This window comes from Nanorana parkeri, unplaced genomic scaffold (genome assembly GCF_000935625.1).
Source record: "Nanorana parkeri isolate BGI_ZX_2015 unplaced genomic scaffold, ASM93562v1 scaffold147, whole genome shotgun sequence".
Taxonomy (NCBI): domain Eukaryota; kingdom Metazoa; phylum Chordata; class Amphibia; order Anura; family Dicroglossidae; genus Nanorana; species Nanorana parkeri.
Genome location: NW_017306415.1, coordinates 1,877,585 through 1,897,062, shown reverse-complemented (window position 1 = coordinate 1,897,062; position 19,478 = coordinate 1,877,585). Strand labels below are relative to the sequence as shown.

The window sequence follows — 19,478 nt, the reverse complement described above, 5'->3', positions numbered from 1 at the left end:
GGAGGGGGTGACTTGGCAGCATGGGGGGGGGGGCTGCTTGAGAGTTACTATTAATTCTCAAGCAAACAAACTATAGTTATCCGGCACTTACTGATCCCCATGGGTGCCGGATAACTGGGAGTTTACTGTACATATTTATTTTTTCGTTTTTGACCAAAAAATACCCTTTGGGGTTCTGCAAGATTTTCAATACTATTAAATCTGCAGCTTTCATTGGCAATCCTCCCATAAAGCTCCTTGTTCAGGAACTTCCTGTTATAGCTTGTTAATGCTCTATTCCTGTGTCCTACTTGTGTTCCCGCATTGTCACTCTATCACACGAAGGAGGCCGTTTCAGCACACATGATGCAGGCATGGTCTACTGTTGTCACCATCAGGGAGCCTGCTCACTGAAAGATGCCATGCAGCCATTGCTGAAGTACATGTAGACAGGAATTGGCTAAAAATAGCAGCACTGAGATGCAACAAAGGATGAAAAAGAGGTAAAACAAGTGTTTCTTTTTTTTAAATGGCAATTGTTTGTATGCACAGTACTTTAGCAAAAGAAATGTCGTCAAGTTAAAGTTTGCAACTACTTTAGCTGCATGTTTTGCACTGATGTAATAATGTGCTATTCATTAAAGGCCACAAGTGATCTTGTTCATCATTATAAGGATGCTCTCTGAGAATGGGCAGCCCCGAGGAATCAGCACTTCTAGCATCTGACAGATTTGTAAAACTTACAGTTCAGCCCTGTCTGCTTCTTCATAACCATATTTTATATTACGTATGTCAGAACAGAAGCTTACAGTATATCATGTCAGAAGAAAGTAATACAGAAACAGCAAGTGTCACCATCCAGGGAACAAAAAAGATGGAAATGATGAAGAACACCACTGAGGTGGTAATTGGCTTGTTACATGTACTTTTCCATTACAAAAATGTTATCATGAGTCATAATGATAGCGAAATGACCGCTATATGACAAGTCTCTCACATGTAGCAGATGTCTACCATGACAGCTGCCAAGTGATGTTTTTTCCACCTACTGAGTATATTGTCAGAATATGTCATCCTCTGCATTCACTTAACATTGCTGAACTTCTATCTTTGACCTCAGTGCTCACACCAAGGCATTCATACACCAAGTGGAAAAGTAACCTTTTGTACAAGTGTGGATACTCCGCACACAGAAATGGATGATTGCAGTCTAATTATGCAGTTTACCATATTTTAGAATAATTTCAAGGGATATTTATAAAATTATAACTATTCCTGTCTTCACGGACTTTGGTACTTTACTGTAACTATGTTGTGAATACTCTGGGCATCTATGAGACAATATATATAGATATAGATCTATATTTATAGATCTATATAGAGATCTATATATACTGTATATATTAGTGGTGTTTGGGGATATTAGCACATGGTGAGCGCTTAAGGATGCAGTCCACTCGCAATATCTTCTATTTAAGGGCTTGGTAGCCCACTTTTATTCAAACAAAAGTTCATCCATCCATCTTGGATACCCTTGCAGGGGTTGTTCAGCATAACATTCATGCAAGGCTTCAAAACAACATAAGTATAGCCTCCTGGCTTCCACTTTAAACATTAGCACTCCTGACTCACTGGTCCTGCTTGAAGTGCTGTCCCACACTTGTACTGGCTCACAGCTCAAGGCTCTCCTAGCTTCACCAGTTCTCTCCCAGCCTCCCTGGCAGTCCTTGTGTGCCACCAGCACACACACCACCTGACTCCACTTTAAATTCTGGGGGAGTCATCCTGACCCCTGAAAAATGTCTGTTCCTAACCCAGTAGGAGCTCACCTGACTCCTCTCTGACTTCTGGGGGATTCCTCCTGACCCCTGAACACAGTCTGCTCTTATTTCGCAACAGGAGCTAATTCCCCTAGCTAGCTTCCTTTCCTTAAAGGTTGTGCACACTTGTGCAATCATCAGGTGCTGGTCACTGCTAAAGCCTGGACCCAGGACTGGAGATCTCATCCCTCCTGAATCACTTTGAAATCTACCAGTTCCAGGATCCCAAGCAGAATCCAGATAAACCCTTGCTACCTGACACATCAAATTCCACAGTGTGATTGCCACACAATACCACAATTTATACTGGCCCAAAAATATGTTGAGCAGGACCCTATACTAACACTAACTGAACTCCCTTTCACCAACACTAACCGCACTCCTTTTTGACCAACACTAACCGCACTCCCTTTTCACTAACAGCACTCCCTTTTCATTAACACTAACAGCACTCCCTTTTCACTAACACTAACTGCACTACCTATTCACTAACACTAACTGCTCCTCACCTATCAAAGCTGGCCTGTACAGGCTCTCAGGGGGACTGTAACACACTGGACTCAGGACTTAGAAACACACTAAACTCAGGACTTAGTAAGGCATTGGACTCAGGACTTAGTAAGGCATTGGACTCAGGATTTAGTAATGCACTGGACTCAGGACTTAGAAATGCTCTAGACTCAGGACTTAGTAGCGCGCTGGACTCTGGACTTGGTAATGCACTGGACTCTGGACTTGGTAATGCACTGGACTCTGGACTTGGTAATGCACTGGACTCTGGACTTGGTAATGCACTGGACTCTGGACTTGGTAATGCACTGGACTCTGGACTTAGTAACGCACTGGACTCTGGACTTAGGAATGCACTGAACTCTGGACTTAGTAAAGCATTGGACTCTGGACTTGGTAATGCACTGGACTTGGGACCCACCTGAGACCCCACACAGCCCACCTGAGAGTGACCCTACAGAGGCCACCATAGATCCTGCACAGTCCATCTGAGACTCTCTATGGTGGGCTCTGCAGGGTCTCAGGTGGGCTGGTAGGGGTCCCTTTCCCTGCACCTCCTCCCATCTCCTTTTACCTGCTGCTGCCGGGGCCTGGTCTTCTCCGCTGCCTGACCAGCATTTCTGGGGCCCAGCCTCCTCTGCTGCCGGACTAGCGCTGCTGGGGCCCATCCTCCATCTCCTCCCCTGTCACTTCTGCCATACTGCCCTGGTTTCTGCCCCCATAAAGTAATTAGACAGAAGTGCCAGTTGGAGCGGCGCCTAAGTGCACAAAAATGTGGTGTCACTACTGGCATTATTCAGTGCTCTGCTGTGCGAAAGCTTCTACTATTATGTGCACTGTCATCAGATACATGAGAGGCTGTTCCCTGTAGACATGTGCGTTTCGTTACGAATCGAAATTCGCACAAATTTTCCTGAAATTCGTAGATTTGTAAGCATACGAAATCCGAATGGCAGTTTCCGAATTTATATCCGAAATACGAAATTCCGTTAACGAATTTCGGATCTGAATTTCTTTGAAACGGGAACTAATATTACCCCTGTAAATGAGGTTGAACAACATGACAAGATTTTTTTTTTTAATCTGAAATACGGATCCACTGCTGCTGAGGTACACAGGCAGGAAATACGAAATTCCGTTGACGTATTTTCGTTCCGTTACGAACATTCGTTATATATTGAAGTTAAAAAGCAAAGTACATTTATATTGGAGTTGATGGTATTTTTTTTTAAAGTCCGAAATACGAAATTCGGATACGGAATCCGTTAACGGAATTGTATTTCATTTTGGTTGACCAATCAGAGGTTCTCTTCTGCTGCTGAGAGTTGCATTGCAAATACAGGCAGGAAATACGAAATTCCGTTGACGTATTTTCGTTCCATTACGAACATTCGTTATATTGAAGGTAAAAAGCAAAGTACATTTATATTTGAATTGATGGTAGTTTTTTTAAAGTCCGAAATACGGAATTCGGAATACGGAATCCGTTAACGACTCCAATATTAACAAAGGTATTTTTGCTTTTTAACTTCATCATAACGAATGTTCGTAAAGTTACGAAAATTGTGCCGAAACTAACGAAAATCCGTATTTCGTATGAATCCGAATAGAGTTTCGGATACGAATTACGAAATCCGAAATAATGGATATTACGAAACGAAACGGAACAAATTTTTTGACGGCGCACAAGTCTAGTTCCCTGAGCCTCAAACATAAATAAATGATAACAGGGGAAAACTACAGAGTGTTATTTGAGTGACACTTCTGAGTCTGCCAGGGGCTGCTGATGTCACATCTAAGATAGCAGGCTCAAGCCTGTTCATAATTATAATATCAATAATAACAGGGAGATTAAATGCACAAGAAATGTAATTTGACAAATATTCTGATTTGAGGACAGGTTCTTTTAGAAGAAAGCTGCAGATTTAAAAATATTTTAAATTAGATTACCATGTTAAAGCTTAAATGAGATTTTAGCAATATATTGAGTGCTTAGCACCAATAACCCCCACGGCTTTTTTAAAATCTAATTCAGGAATCCGCAAATGGAAAGTTAGAAAATTTGGTACCCTGTGTTTCTGTGTCCAAAACTTTTGCAAAGACCATCCTCTCAGCCTCATAGAAGCTGTGTAGAGCCTACTTTGGCCTTTGACTGTCAGGAGGGGGAAGAGGAGTGAGGAGATGACCAGCAGGCTGTTTGTAGCTATTGATTCATTTTATCAGTGGAAAAGTGGTGCCGCACGTTATATGAGGAAAAGCATTCAGGTGGGACTGGCAGCTTTTGCATTTTGCAGAATTGCAATTGCTTCCTACCTACTATCTTCTTATTTTGTTTTCTTTTTATGATCCAGTATCTTCTTTTTCTTAACTTTCTGTCATATCTCCCTGAAATATTATGTCACACATTGTGTGTTGTTGAATCTATGACTACTACGGTTTAAAATCACTTTGTATCACATTCTCATAAAAATGACTGGCATCTGGTTTTGTTCCTGTTTTTGTTGACATGCTACACTTGTAGAGTCTCGGATAAATCAATACACTTTTTTGTTAAACTATTTTGTAGCACCTGTTCAATGCCACTTGTTTATTTTAGTAGACCGTATGTAATACTAAAATCATTTTAAGTGGAACATCAGCCACAGAGGACATGTAATACTTATGAAATACATGGTCTAAAATTTTAATGCTAGATAGATACATTGTTATGTGTTGGTAAATCCAGCCTAACTTTTGAAAGTATTGTTCAAAATGTTGGATCATTATTTATTTGTTGCAATGGCAAACCAGTTATTATACATGGTAAGACTTAACACCTTAAAGGCTTGACACCTCTGCAAGCTTGTACCCAGTAGCTTCAATACAGTATGTTGATTGATGTTACAGTTTACAACAGGAGAAGCACCTGCTGTATGTTAATGGGGCTCTGTTATTTAGCTTGTTCCATGATTGGATTTCTTTCACCCTGAAAAAAACCCAAAAACAGTAAAGTCAGTGGACTTTTCCAGGATAAACATTGGAATCCTGTATCTGTTTACATGAAGAGTCTCTAGATTGTGTGCTCTTCAGAATCAGCAGCTAAGATCTTATTTCCCTACTGTCATACAATCAGCCATCATACAAAGCCTGATATGGTCTGTGTGCAGCATGTTGCTTTAGGTAACCCATTCATTATAAATTGTTTGCCAATTCATGAAAACAAAATCTGTTCTACTTTTAAAAATGCAGCAGTACTTTAAAACACAGAGCATTTGCATCTGTATGTTGTAGTGCACTATAGCCCAGGTGTTCTGCCGTGCATTGTTTATGTGCATTGAAATGCAATTAACAATGAATGATAAGGCATTGCAACACACATTGACAGTGTGTTTCTATGAATTATCATACAGATTGTGGTGGAAGTAAGCCCTTATGAGCAATAAGTAGAAAAGACCAAATTCATTCACAAATTAGGTAAATATATTATTAATTTATTAAAATTGCACGTGATTACCTATGAAAGATTAAAATTTCTCTTTTATTTACACCACACTCTTGTTTAACTTTACTAAGTTTGCCTGTGCTTAGCCTTCAGCTAAGGTACAGGTGGGAGATCATCTGAAGTCTAATAGTCGCTTCCCCTGCCACTTCAACCTCATACTAAAAGCACACACACGTTGTCTCAGCATTAAATAACATTAGTTTATTGTAGATTAGGAGATGTTTTGGGGTTTTAAAAATGTATCCAATCTGTCTGGATTTGACAGTCAAGAACCCTTTCTGTACGTTAAACCTTTTTCCTCTAGTAGTTGCTGGGTGCTAGAACTCTATTGGTTCTGCAGACCACTGTCACCGAAATTGAAAGTAAGAGAAAAGTCTAATTATTGGTGCCATCAAAGCACTTTGCCTTATATACTGTAAGTTGCTAGGTGCTAGAACACTCTCTATTCCAGTGCCCAGCAACCACTTTCAATCTGCATATAGTGGCTCCTGTGAGCATACAGTAAGGAGGCCCTGCATGAATACATTGCAAGAGCGGGTTTATGGCAAATGCCAGCCATAAGCAGCCATTGGTCCCAGTTTGAGGACTACTGAACTGGCGTATCTCTGACCACTAGCAAATTAGAAACATATTGCAAGGACTGTGGGTCATTTAGAAATGCAGAAACAGTTGTCTAGTCCCAAACATTGTATGATTTGTATGCAGGTTAAAGAGAGATGGCCACAAAGTTAAACTTACTATGGTTAAAACCTTAGACCATTTAGCGTATGAATCACTGATAAAGACTCTCTGAATGCAGAATTTAAGCTAGTTTTATAATAATTTAGAGGTTTCATTTTATTAGCCCAGATATCTTATCTTATACTGTAGCAATCTATGAAGAACCTTGTTAAATACCTTAGAAATATTAAAATATACTACATCTACATCTCTGTCTGAGTTTCTTCTTGCTTCCTCATTAAAAGTAAATACTTTTGTGGGGAAATATCTGTCTTTCATAAATCTATGTCAGATAATACTCTTGTATTACTTCCCTGCACATACTCTTATATAAAATCTCTTACTAAACCCTTTAAATATCTTGCCTACTTACAGGCCTGTGGTCACTGGGTTAAGACATTGATCTTGTTTAAATAGATGTACTACATTTGCTAAAAGCCAAAGCATTGGTACCATGCCAATCAAAAAATATTAGGAACAGTGGATGGGAACTAACAGAGTTTCGCTCCTTGAGGACTCTTAAATACAAAGCATTTGACTCGGGTTCTTTACTCCATATTAACTCTGTCTTGTTGTTTGTGAGCAATGTCTGTGCAACAAAAGTGAGTACACCACTAAGTGAAAATGTCCAAATTAGGCCGAAAGTGTCAATATTTTGTGTGGCCACCATTATTTTCCAGCGCTGCTTTAACCCTCTTGGGCATGGAGTTCACCAGAGCATCACAGGTTGCCACTGGAGTCCCCTTCCACTCCTCCATGATGACATCACGGAGCTGGTGGGTGTTAGAGAACTTGTGCTCCTCCACCTTCCGTTTGAGGATGCCCCACAGATGCTCGATAGGGTTTAGGTCTGGAGACATGCTTGGCCAGTCCATCACCTTTACCCTCAGCTTCTTTAGCAAGGCAGTGGTTGTCTTGGAGGGGTGTTTGGGGTTGTTATCATGTTGGAATACTGCCCTGCGGCCCAGTCTCCAAAGGGAGGGGATCATGCTCTGCTTCAGTATGTCACAGTACATGTTGGCATTCATGGTTCCCTCAATAAACTGTAGCTCCCCAGTGCCGGCAGCACTCATGCAGCCCCAGACCATGACACTCCCACCACCATGCTTGACTGTAGGCAAGATACACTTGTCTTTGTACTCCTCACCTGGTTGCCACCACACACGCTTGACACCATCTGAACCAAATACGTTTATCTTGGTCTCATCAGACTACAGGACATGGTTCCAGTAATCCATGTCCTTAGTCTGCTTGTCTTCAGAATACTGTTTGCTGGCTTTCTTGTGCATCATCTTTAGAAAAGGCTTCCTTCTGGGACGACAGCCATGCAGACCAATTTGATGCAGTGTGCGGCTTATGGTCTGAGCACTAACATGCTGACCCCCCACCCCTTCAACCTCTGCAGCAATGCTGGCAGCACTCATACGTCTATTTCCCAAAGACAACCTCTGGATATGACGCTGGGCACGTGCACTCAACTTCTTTGGTCGACCATGGCGAGGCCTGTTCTGAGTGGAACCTGTTCTGTTAAACCGCTGTATGGTCTTGGCCACTGTGCTGCAGCTCAGTTTCAGGGTCTTGGCAATCTTCTTATAGCCTAGGCCATCTTTATGTAGCGCAACAATTCTTTTTTTCAGATCCTCAGAGAGTTCTTTGCCATGAGGTGCCATGTTGAACATCCAGTGACCAGTATGAGAGAGTGAGAGCAGTAAGATCAAATTTAACAAACCTGTTCCCCATTCACACCTGAGACCTTGTAACACTAACGAGTCACATGACACCCGGGGAGGGAAAAAAATGGCTAATTGGGCCCAATTTGGACATTTTCACTTAGGGGTGTACTCACTTGTTGCCAGTGGTTTAGACATTAATGGCTCTGTGTTGAGTTATTTTTAGGGGACAGCAAATGTACACTGATATACAAGCTGTACAGTCACTACTTTACATTGTAGCAAAGTGTCATTTCTTCTGTGTCGTCACATGAAATGATATAATAAAATATTTACAAAAATGTGAGAAGTGTACTCCTGTGAGATACTGTAAGAATATTACAATAATTACTTTTATCAGTATATATCCCAAGAGACTCCATGCTGTCACAGTCTTCATAGATATTTTCATTAAGGTGTATGTCAAGGCAAAAAAAAAGATGACATGCAGTGCATCTTTACAATATTCGCCCATTTCTTATCCCTTTAAAGAATCTGCAAGTACAGAACATTCCTGTTAATTTGCCACAAATGCAGTCAGTTCTGCCCATGGGTTTTTGGTAAACTATGCAACCATTCCTACTGTGTTCTTATTCACAACACAAGGACTTAATTGACTTGTAGTCCAAGATAGGAACAGGGAGGGATAAAACGTTTTTGAAATAACAGAGGAAGAGAGCACAGACAGGGCAAGGTCAACAGGTATTTTGGCACTTTTAAAACAGATATAACAGATTGATTTCATTGGTATATTTAACATGCCAAAAGGGAGCTAATAAGAGAAGTTCATTGTTAGGTTGTAAATGTTGTAAATAAATGTTCTCTTGCAATTTCTTTCAGGAAGATGAAGTATGAATTTGCTTGTTAGTCAAAAGTTTGTAGGGAAAAGCAAAATGCAGTTATCCTGGTTCTCATGCCCCTGTTGTACTCTCCATGAGAACCAGGATAACTGCATTTTGCTTTTCCCTACAAACTTTTGACTAACAAGCAAATTCATACTTCATCTTCCTGAAAGAAACTGCAAGAGAAAATGTATTTACAATAAACAATGTACTCTCCATGACTCTGTTGTAATTAGCACAGTTACATGAATCATGTTTTTTATTCCAGATGTTTTGAATTCTTTTTTTGTAAACTTCCATTTTGTTCACAAGCCCTGTATAAGCAAGCTCAGTATGAGTCCTAAAGCTAAATATGAAGCACATGTGCCTTAACTCCACTTAACCACTGCAGTGGCAGTGATAAGGAAATAAAGGTGTTTAAAAAGAGAAACTCCTGAGAAGAAAAGTGCTTATTAAATCTAGATGCAAAAAGTATATCTATTGAGAATATCTACACAGTAGAGAAAATCATACAAGAAACTGCAAACATAAGAAACGCAGTAAAAACCTTGTTCAAATAGGTAAAATCTTCTTAACTCACAAGCCCAGTGTACACCAACACTGGGCTGGATAATACTTAACAATATGTATACCCCTACAAGATTTATCTTACAAAAACCTATCTCTGAACATTCACCCAAAACTTTTGCATAGCAGCACTTTTATCTACTTTAAAATTTCTCAAATTAAAATAGGCTGGTCAAAGGCAGGCTGATTTTGGAAAAATAGAGTTAGTATTTTTCAGATGTCTGTGAAAGTTCTCATGTCATGCTATAACTACCGGTAGCAGCGGTTTGTTGTATTCAAATGGACTTGTTCTATAATGAAGAAGATATTCTTCCACTCATCCAGCTGAGAAATCCACTTGGATGAGTGATGAAACATCCTGAACATATTAGAACAATTCCAGCTGAACATCATTAACTACTACTTGCTATTTTAAATATTACTTGAATGTTTAAAAAAATATTCAACAGATACAAGGGTATGTCCACGCTTGCAGTCAAATTTGAGAAAACTCTTTCAGATGTTTTGGTAAATCAGGCAAGATGGCTGATCTGTCCTAATGCAAACACTTTGGACTGAAATGTGAGGATTGTGTTTATCTGATAAGTTTCGTTACCATACAATGGACAAGTCATGTCAGACCCCTCACCCTTCACAACCCTCCTAACATTTCAAAGAAATAGAAGCAAGAAGAAATTTTAACCCTTAAAACCCTAACCCAAGTAAAGCAATTTAAACTGCAAGCATTTTTCATTTTTTTTTTTAGTTTATGCTATGTGAATGGAAACATACAACAAATATACAATAGGTGTTATCCCAATTTGGCTGTCACTTGAATTCTAAACTTTCTACCAGCTTTATGGCATTCCCTAAAATCACTTGAATCATACAAAGGATCTCAATTTTTTTCCCTGACATTTGATAATCTAGATAAAGAATATTAACTGACTAGTCTTTAATAGTCTTTAACAATTCAAAGAATATTTGTCAAATTTTACAAAAGCCTTGCCATTCGTGGCTGGCAAAAGAGGCTCAATATACCTTAATAGTCAGGCCACATTACCTGATTTTTTTTATACAAGCCAGTGCTAAAATGATATCTATCAGTTCCAGAAATCATGGGATTTTTTGTATTCCGAAAATAAGTGGTCTTCACCTGTGTGTGGTCCAATTTACCTTACCCTGGAAAATACCCGTTAAAGACCTATTATAGTAAAGTAATTTTCTTGAGAAGTTCCACACAAAGTGTTCTTTTCGATGTATAGCTCTTATGTGAGTGCCAGTGAGTCAGCGGGGTTGATTTACTAACCTTATAAACACACCACAAACATGTATACACCTCTGTAGTGTGTTCCCTCCCAGCATGATCTATGGGTGGAATCTAAACAACTTTGTAGTGTGTACACACCCAGCAGGTGTGTTGTGCAAAGCCCTGCCCTGAATTGCAAGGTGATGTTGTGTAAATTAGCTCTACATTGTGTTGCTTGCGTTGATAAATGCATGAGCTAACCATTTTTGTCTAAACTGTGAAGCAGCATTATATATGCATCATGTGCATGATTTTTCCATATATGGCATTAGTGGAAATATGCTTACAGAGACTTTTTGGTTGATAAATACGCTTTGCTGTGTAAAAATCACATGCACCTGGTGCGTGCGTGTGTTTAGGTTAGTAAATCACCCCCAGCAGGTCTAATGAGTACACACCTACCATCTGAACATTTACAAGTTCATTTCTCTGCTGGCTAGCAAGTGGAGGTGTTAATAATATGACATTTGCTCATTGGATACCTCTTGAAAGCAAGTGATTAATTAGCGCTCGGTAATCCGTTTCTTAATTTCACTCAATAAATAATGTGATATTTAAAAATTGATCATGTTCCCGTAGAATGCCTATAAATGTCACAGGACTCTTCTCTTTTTTTTATACAAATTATAATACAGCAATAGCACAAACCTTGTTATTTCTTTTCATATTAAATTAGAAAGAAAACAATATAAAGCATATTTATTTGATTACAATTATTTTTTTTGCTCATTAAGACTATGCTAACGTCTACAAACAGCAACATAACATTAGCATTGCAAGGTATTGACTTAAGCTGCAACTAATAATAGCTTGTTTATGTGCCTGCAAAGGCTTGTTGGATGGCTATTACAGGAGTAATCTCATGAGATTAATCTAACAAAGGCAATACAAGGTATCGCCCAACAATCTCAGTAACGTATGACTGCTTAATTATACCACTGGAGACCTGAGACATGACTGAGTAGTGAAAGTTTCACCAATATGGCTAAAACTGTCCATCTAGTTTTTTGAAAGGACAGTGTAAACCTCCTGTACTGCTATTCTGCCTTTATTTCTGGCACCAACATATACCTGCTTAGACATCTAATGTCTAGGGCAGAAGAAGCAGTTGTATGTAGAAAACAACGTTTTGCATTTCCAGTTCTGGAAATGCATAAACCTCTTTTAATTCTCTTTCCATGATATAGGAGTTGTGCACCCACACCAAAAATATATCAGATTGGTACACTTAGTCAAAACGTGTGGCATCATATATAATCTGCCCAAGTGTGGATACATTTAGACAACCTACACATCAGTTTCTCTGCTCTGCCCACATCAGTAGTCTGGTATTCTTGAAAAGGTAAAGTGTAAAATGAATGTATTATTAGAAGACTTGGGGGTTAGTTTACTAAAGGAGCTTGTTCATCCAACAAAGTGAATGCTCACTTTGCAAAGTAAATGTCAGTGAAGCTGCCTTCACCTATAATATCCATTCTTGTGTGAGGGATATTAAACTAAACAGGGGTTTTCTAGCATATGGTTGTTGTTTTTTTAAAGTGAACCCAACTTCACCCTATTTAGTAACATACATTTTGCAACATGAACTTTCACTTTGCTACATGGACTGCCCCTATTCCTTTAGTAAATCACCCCCACTGAGAGCAAAGGGTTGAGACAATTAATAAAAGTGTTAATTTAGTGCAGCACTACACAAAATAACATGGTATTATTTTCTGCGTTTAACAAAGGAATGCCTATCTTTAATATAGAACACAGACATTTACATTATAAAATATTTGAAACATTTAGGTTAAATATTGCACTACAAACCTTACTTCATTGAGTTCCAGATGAACAGAACATAATCAATAAGAGTGCAAAGTATAATTTCTGTTAGTGGATTTAAATCTTAGTTTGCTAAGACAACACTCCAGACAGAATGATAATTTACACACCACACTGGGTATGTACATTATTATTAAAAAGCTGTGTGGTATGTGGCGAGGGCTGCTGCAAAGTATAAAAATCTTACCTTGCAGCATGCTGTTCCCCACACAGAACACCTAGTTTCCAGGCACTGAAGAGAGGGAGTGATGCAACCTGAACTATACAGTGCTCCGTTTGCATCACCTGCCCCTCCTCACTATCCTCTATTCACAAAATATCTTGTATCTTTTGTATTTTTGTATTGAAGGAAATGAGGGGGCGAGGATGGGACATCTGACAACACCATGAAAATCCAAGAGGCTACCATGCCCTGATATTAACAAAATTATTATGTTTAAATTGTTAAAATTGTTAGAACAGGACACAATGCAAAATCTCTCCAACAGAGACACAGACAAAACCAAAAAGTGATGAAAGACTAGAACTTCTGGCTTGGTTTCACAGGGATTAGACGCTAATTGATGTCACAGGCATAGGAAGTGATGGAAACTTCTCAATAGGGTTACGTACAGAAGTAATAACCTAACAGAACTTTGAACTGTTCCCTGCTCTATCCAAAACTACATTTGGCTTTAAATCCTAAAATTCTGGACTTACCTTATTGGTTGCAATAGTACTGACACTGAAGAGTCTAAACACAATGGTGCCAAACATATCCTCTGCTAATATGAATGGGTTAAATGATCCGTAGTACATGATATGTAGCCCTGTACCCCCTTTTCCACTTACAGAGCTAGGTTATTTTTCTTTTAAATAAATATTAATGTAATTTTATTGGTATCTATCTACCAGTAGCTGCCTCATTTCCCACCCTCGGCTTATATTCGGGTCAATACTTTTTCCCAGGTTTTTTTGGTAAAATTAGGTACCTCGGCTTATATTCGGGATGGCTTATACTCGAGTATATACGGTAGGTCTATATTGCCTAGGCACGCGTATATATGCAATTAAGTAGACACTGTCTGAAGCCTGATTTTAGGGGAACAGTACTCCTTTGGATAAAAAAATTATTCTGTGTAATGCACTGCAGAAAAAATCCAGAGAGCACCTCACAGGGTCACTAGGCAAATACTTCCAAAAGCCTGTTATGTATAACTTTGCTCAGTGTTGATTTTAGTTCATAAAACACTTCAGTGCACTGCAGTTCTGAATCTAATTGGTGTCTGTGAAAAAATGCCTTACCATTTGATATTTTTTTATATCAGATTTTCTGTGTGTGAGAGACAACAGTGAGCCTGCAGTAGGTGTGCTAGGGGATAGCTCACGTACATCACAGGTAGGGGTTCTCAGATCACCAGACTACTGACAAAAGGGACATGGGTGGACTTGTACACAGCAATACATTGATGAAAAACGTAAATATTAAGCAGGTATGCTGTGCTCCTTATATCCATGTCAAGATTTAACATTCAAATTTGACTGGGAAATAGAAAGAGTCACCTAAAATCCCAACCCATCTAAGTTTTTAAACCTCTCTAGATTCTGTGTAGTGCAATAGGGTGTGCATGTAATGTAATATCTATGTTATGTCCTATACTGTGGTTTGCTGATATATGCTGTAATGATTTCTTACAGACCTGAAAGGAAGACCAATCAACCAGTGTGTGAAGAACATGAAGATGAAAAAATTAACATATATTGTCTGAACTGTGAAGTGCCCACATGCTCCATGTGCAAAGTATTTGGAGCTCATAAAAACTGTGAGGTTGCTCCACTGGCTCAGGTTTTCCAGGGCCAAAAGGTATGTTTTCTTTTACTAATTTCCATTAAAAGTGTTTCAGATGGATTACATCATCATATTATTATTACTATTGTTATTATTATACAGGATTTTAAACAGAGGGAGACAATAAAATTAACAATACAATTTCAATACAGGAGGTAGGAGGGCCTATATTCACTATTGGTAAAACAAAATAGCCTGGTATGTGATGCAAAGAAACCCACTTTCATATATGTTTACCTCTGCAGTATAATGTTTATTTCTTGTTATTTTGGAAAAAAATTGCAGTATTGGAAATATAAATTTTATTGGCAAAAAGCTGAGTAATGATGAGTAAATTAGCTTGGGTTTAAATCACAGGCACATTCAGCAAATGCGTACTAAAATTCACAAATTGCAAATTTTCATGCACACTACTTTAAAGTCAAGGGGAGGTGAATCTTCAAAATCAGTTTTCTCAATTTTCAAGGCTAATAGGCAAGGGATTGTCAAACAAATGACATAGCGAGGCTTAAGGAATATGTACCAAAATAAAAAAAAATACAGTTCAGTGGGGAGCAGCTCTTTTTAATAAGTCTTAAAAGACATAAAAAATATAAATTTCCTTTAAATAACGTGGTTGGGGAGTGTCCTAAACCAGCACATGTAGCATATATAGGCTGTACAGCTTTTTTTCTTTTTTTTTTCTACAGCAGAAGTAACATTTTATAAAGGAAAAAATAATTACTTTCTAAAATGTCACTTTTTCTGTAGTACATCGTATAGCAAGTTACAATAAAAGCTCTTGTGGTATTGATTTTAAAGGGGAACCCCTTGCAAAAAAGTAAAAAGAAAAAAAACAAACAGACAGCATGGGGTTCCCCCAAAGATCAACACCAGATGCTTATACAGGCTGGCTGGCCAGCAGTAGGGGGGAGGGGGGGGTGACTGTGTGGCTTCCACCTTCCTGAACCATACCAGGGGTCGTCACATATCCTCAACATGGGGAGGGTTGCTTGCCAGGGTGTGGTGACCTCCGCCCCATCTTGGGCATGGCTTCTTGTCACCCTTTTAATGAGGACAAAGGGCCTCACCCCCCCATCTGGTTCCCAAGAGGGTACTACGTGATGAGTAAAGGGTACTCATTCACAAAAAAAAGGAAATAAACAGACACCTTGATGAAGTCCTTTAACAAAAAAAAATATCCCATGGTGTAGATTCATCGTCAATCACATCATCTAGCAATGTAGAGCCATCATCATTCATGATGAACAACAATCGTGACAACCTGATAACACAAAAACGACAAGCCATGTGCGACGGTCTTCACCCAATAGACTCTCAACAGTTTCCCAGCTGGCTGCTGAAAGTCAGCAAACCAGCTGGTGATCCCCTAATGATGTGATTAACCAAATATGTCCATATGGATGACAAAGTGGGAAAAGCCAGAGTTCACGATGGACCCTACATTAACGCACACGTAAACATCATTCCTAAAGCTGAATATCCACCCAAACATTTTTCCAGACAAAACACTCCTCCGGCATATGCCAGAATTACCAAATTACCAGTTCAAGAACTGGGCAACAGCAAAATAAATTATTCTTTTCATCTCTGCAATACATGCACATTTGTCTGTGTTTTGTCTCTTTCAGACCTGTTGAGCCTGTCAGAAATCCAGAACTTCAAACTTTCTGTAGTGAGCTGACAATGCTGCTTTTTCTGCACTACAATCCCAAGCAGTGTTGCCAACCTTGCATAAGTTCTCCTCTACTCGACTATAGAAAGTGTGGGAAGGTGTTCTGTAGATCAGCAGATCGGATGGGCAGGGCTGACAACACTGTATGGAATTTCAGCGCATCAGAGGCATCATTGCCAGCTCATTATAGGAAGTTATGAGCTCTCTGGATTTCTGGCACGATCAACAGGTATTTTCCTGTACTTAAAGCTTTTTTTTAAATTTGAATGTATTGCACAGATATGAATAGAGAGTATGGAATTTGTGTTTTTTGTTTTTGCTTAATTATACAGGTGAAACTCGAATAATTAGAATATTGTGCAAAGTTCATTTATTTCACTAATGCAACTTAAAAGGTGAAACTAATATATGAGATAGACTCATTACATGCAAAGCAAGATAATTCAAGCTGTGATTTGTCATAATTGTGATGATTATGGCTTACAGCTCATGAAAACCCCAAGAACCCCAAATCCACAACCTCAAAAAAGTAGATTATTATATGCAATCAATAAAACAAGGATTGTACATAGAACAATATCGGACCTCTGAAAAGTACAAGCATGCATATGTACTCAGTACTTGGTTTGGGCCCCTTTTGCAGCACTTACTGCAATTACTTTTGCACGATATTCTAATTAATCGAGTTTCACCTGTACACTATCACAACTTCCCAATCAAAGACATATGTTATAAAAGACATATTAGTCAGATACAAGAATCTCAGATGTGGTACAATCATCTTTGCTTGCACTAATTCTGGCGATAGACCAGGGCGTACTAATTAATAGTTCTGTTTTTCACACATTTTACACCTCTAAATTAATTTGTGTAAAGCACAAGTCATGCAGTTGTTTTATGACTATCTGTTCATAAAACTATGTGATGAAAAGTAATTTGAGTTAAGAGAACTGCATTTCTCTCAACTGAATGTTGGCTATAGACTCTGTAGAATGTTACTTGTGTTGTCACAATGCAGAGGAAACCACATATAATTTTAGGTGAATCCAGGGTTACCTAAAATCTACTAAATTGGCAGAAATCTGTGAAGTGAGCATCTAGAGGCATTTGCCTGTACAGTTTTATACTTTGTATCTCACCCATTCCAAAAAATCTGGGGAGTTCTGGAGTGCAATGATCAACTTCACTTCATAAGGTTAGGCACAGGCCCCTCTCCTTCTACTAGCTATCTACCCTTCACTGTTGGCCTATAACTATAATGGGCAAAATAGTTGACAGTACTTGCAGTTAGACATGTAAATTACGTTACAAATGGATATTCGTACAAATGTTGTTAAATTCGGACATTCGGATGCATCCAAATTTCCAAATTCAAATGTGTCCAAAGGTGAACGAATCCGAATGTTCCTTTAACGAAAATTCGGATCTGTCCGAATTTAATTCAAAACTAAACTAAATCGGACATGTGACTGGTCTCTGGACAATTCCGACATTTTTTTTTTTTGGGCTGTTGGAAGTTGCATTCCAGGCATAGTCATGTGACTCCCTTTTGTGGATCTTTCCAAAATGAAAATTCAGGCGGATACAATATCCGAATAACAAACCGAATTGATCTTCGAATCTGAAATCTGAAAAACAAAAGAAAGAAAAATCCTAATCGATCCGAAACAAAACAAATGTTTTGCGGGCTCACATGTCTACTTGCAGGCACCTTTAGGTGCTTGCTTTCCATCACTATGACAAGTTGTTTTCAGTGGCCAATAGACATGTTAATAAAGATAAAAAAAATGGTAACTTTGTTAAACAAAAGGTAATATTATAATAACATTATCACCAACTGACAATCATGATGTAAGACTTTTTTCCCGTAGAAACCAAATCTTTAAAGATTAGCTCAAGCCAAGAGTATGTAATTTCATTGTTAAAACCTTTCTATTGCATTTCTGGTAAAAGCTGAGAATGTTGAATTTTCCTTCCTTTAAGTCTTAGTGACCGTAGTCAACAGAACAAGAGAGAGTAAATCTCCCTAACGGTGACACAGGCAGCAATACAAATCTGACAGGTGTTATGGCTTTAGATGCACTTTAGGGATTATTTATAAATCTTCCGCCTAGCCATAAGCTAGATGAATGCCGTTCACACTGCATTTCGACCGCTAGATGGAGGAGATGAGAATGCCATGCAAATTGCATTTGACCAGCATATGGCTAGGCAGATGTATAAATACACCCATTTAGGAATTATATTCAACAACAAACTTTGCAATACAAGTCTCAAATATGACAGTAAAACATTTTTTTCAAAGGGGGTAAAGGTCACTTTGTGTTCTAACTCATAGGGGCCAATCAAATTTGATGTTTTTACATTTCTGTTTAATCATAACAAGTATTCTGGATTCAACATGCAAATTGACTCAGTCCTTACAAAACCTGAACAATTTTATTAAATTCCTCACCTGTTTATTGGGACTTGGACCATATTAGAGCCGTGTGATTTACTACATAATGCTTTATGTTGTAATTTGTATGTTCCATGAAAGTAGATACGTGCCTTTTCTCTGAGATGTCCTCTTTCAATGACAAAACATTAATTTCAATTAATAGTTATTGCAAGGGTGTTACCATATAGATAATGACATAATTATATTTAATTGGCATATTTAGCACTGATCCATTTATAACTTCATTCAGACTAAAGATGAGTAAGAACCAAATACTGCACCTTCTGAAGAGTTGATTACCCCATTTTACTGTGCAATACCTAATTCCTTTTATGTTAATCTTTAGTGGATTCAACTCTTTCCCTGAGAAGAGATGAAAGCCAAAAGCTTTAGTAATTACTTTTTGTATCATTGTGTATATATAAATCTTACCATAACCAAAGAGTTATTAAAGAATTGGCTCATAAAGTTATTTTAGAATAGTATCTTGTCATTATTCATCTAGGATGTTGAGATGGGTAGCTCAAGGAACACTCCCTCTATAAAATAATGTCTACAGATAGTTAAGGTGTTTGTTTCTGGTTTTTTTTATAAAACCATAATATCCTGACACAATGTAGACATGTATATAAAGAGCCGTAATACTGCAGCACTTATAAATAAACAAGGACATAAATATATATTAAACTGTCTAATTAGGGAAAATGCTAGTTTACAGAAAAAAAAACATACCCTCTCTACCCTATAAATAAGTCCCCAAGCCACGAATAACCATTACAAACAATAGAGAAG

General features: G+C 38.4%; 1 protein-coding gene across 1 annotated transcript in view; it reads left to right on the top strand.

Annotated features, from left to right (window-relative positions):
- Positions 1-19,478, top strand: part of TRIM55 (tripartite motif containing 55) — a 58,192-nt gene that overhangs the window by 7,616 nt on the left and 31,098 nt on the right. The window contains exon 3 of the mRNA XM_018554212.1: positions 14,430-14,586. Coding sequence (XP_018409714.1) covers positions 14,430-14,586 — 157 coding nt within the window. The remainder of the gene's footprint in view (positions 1-14,429; positions 14,587-19,478) is intronic.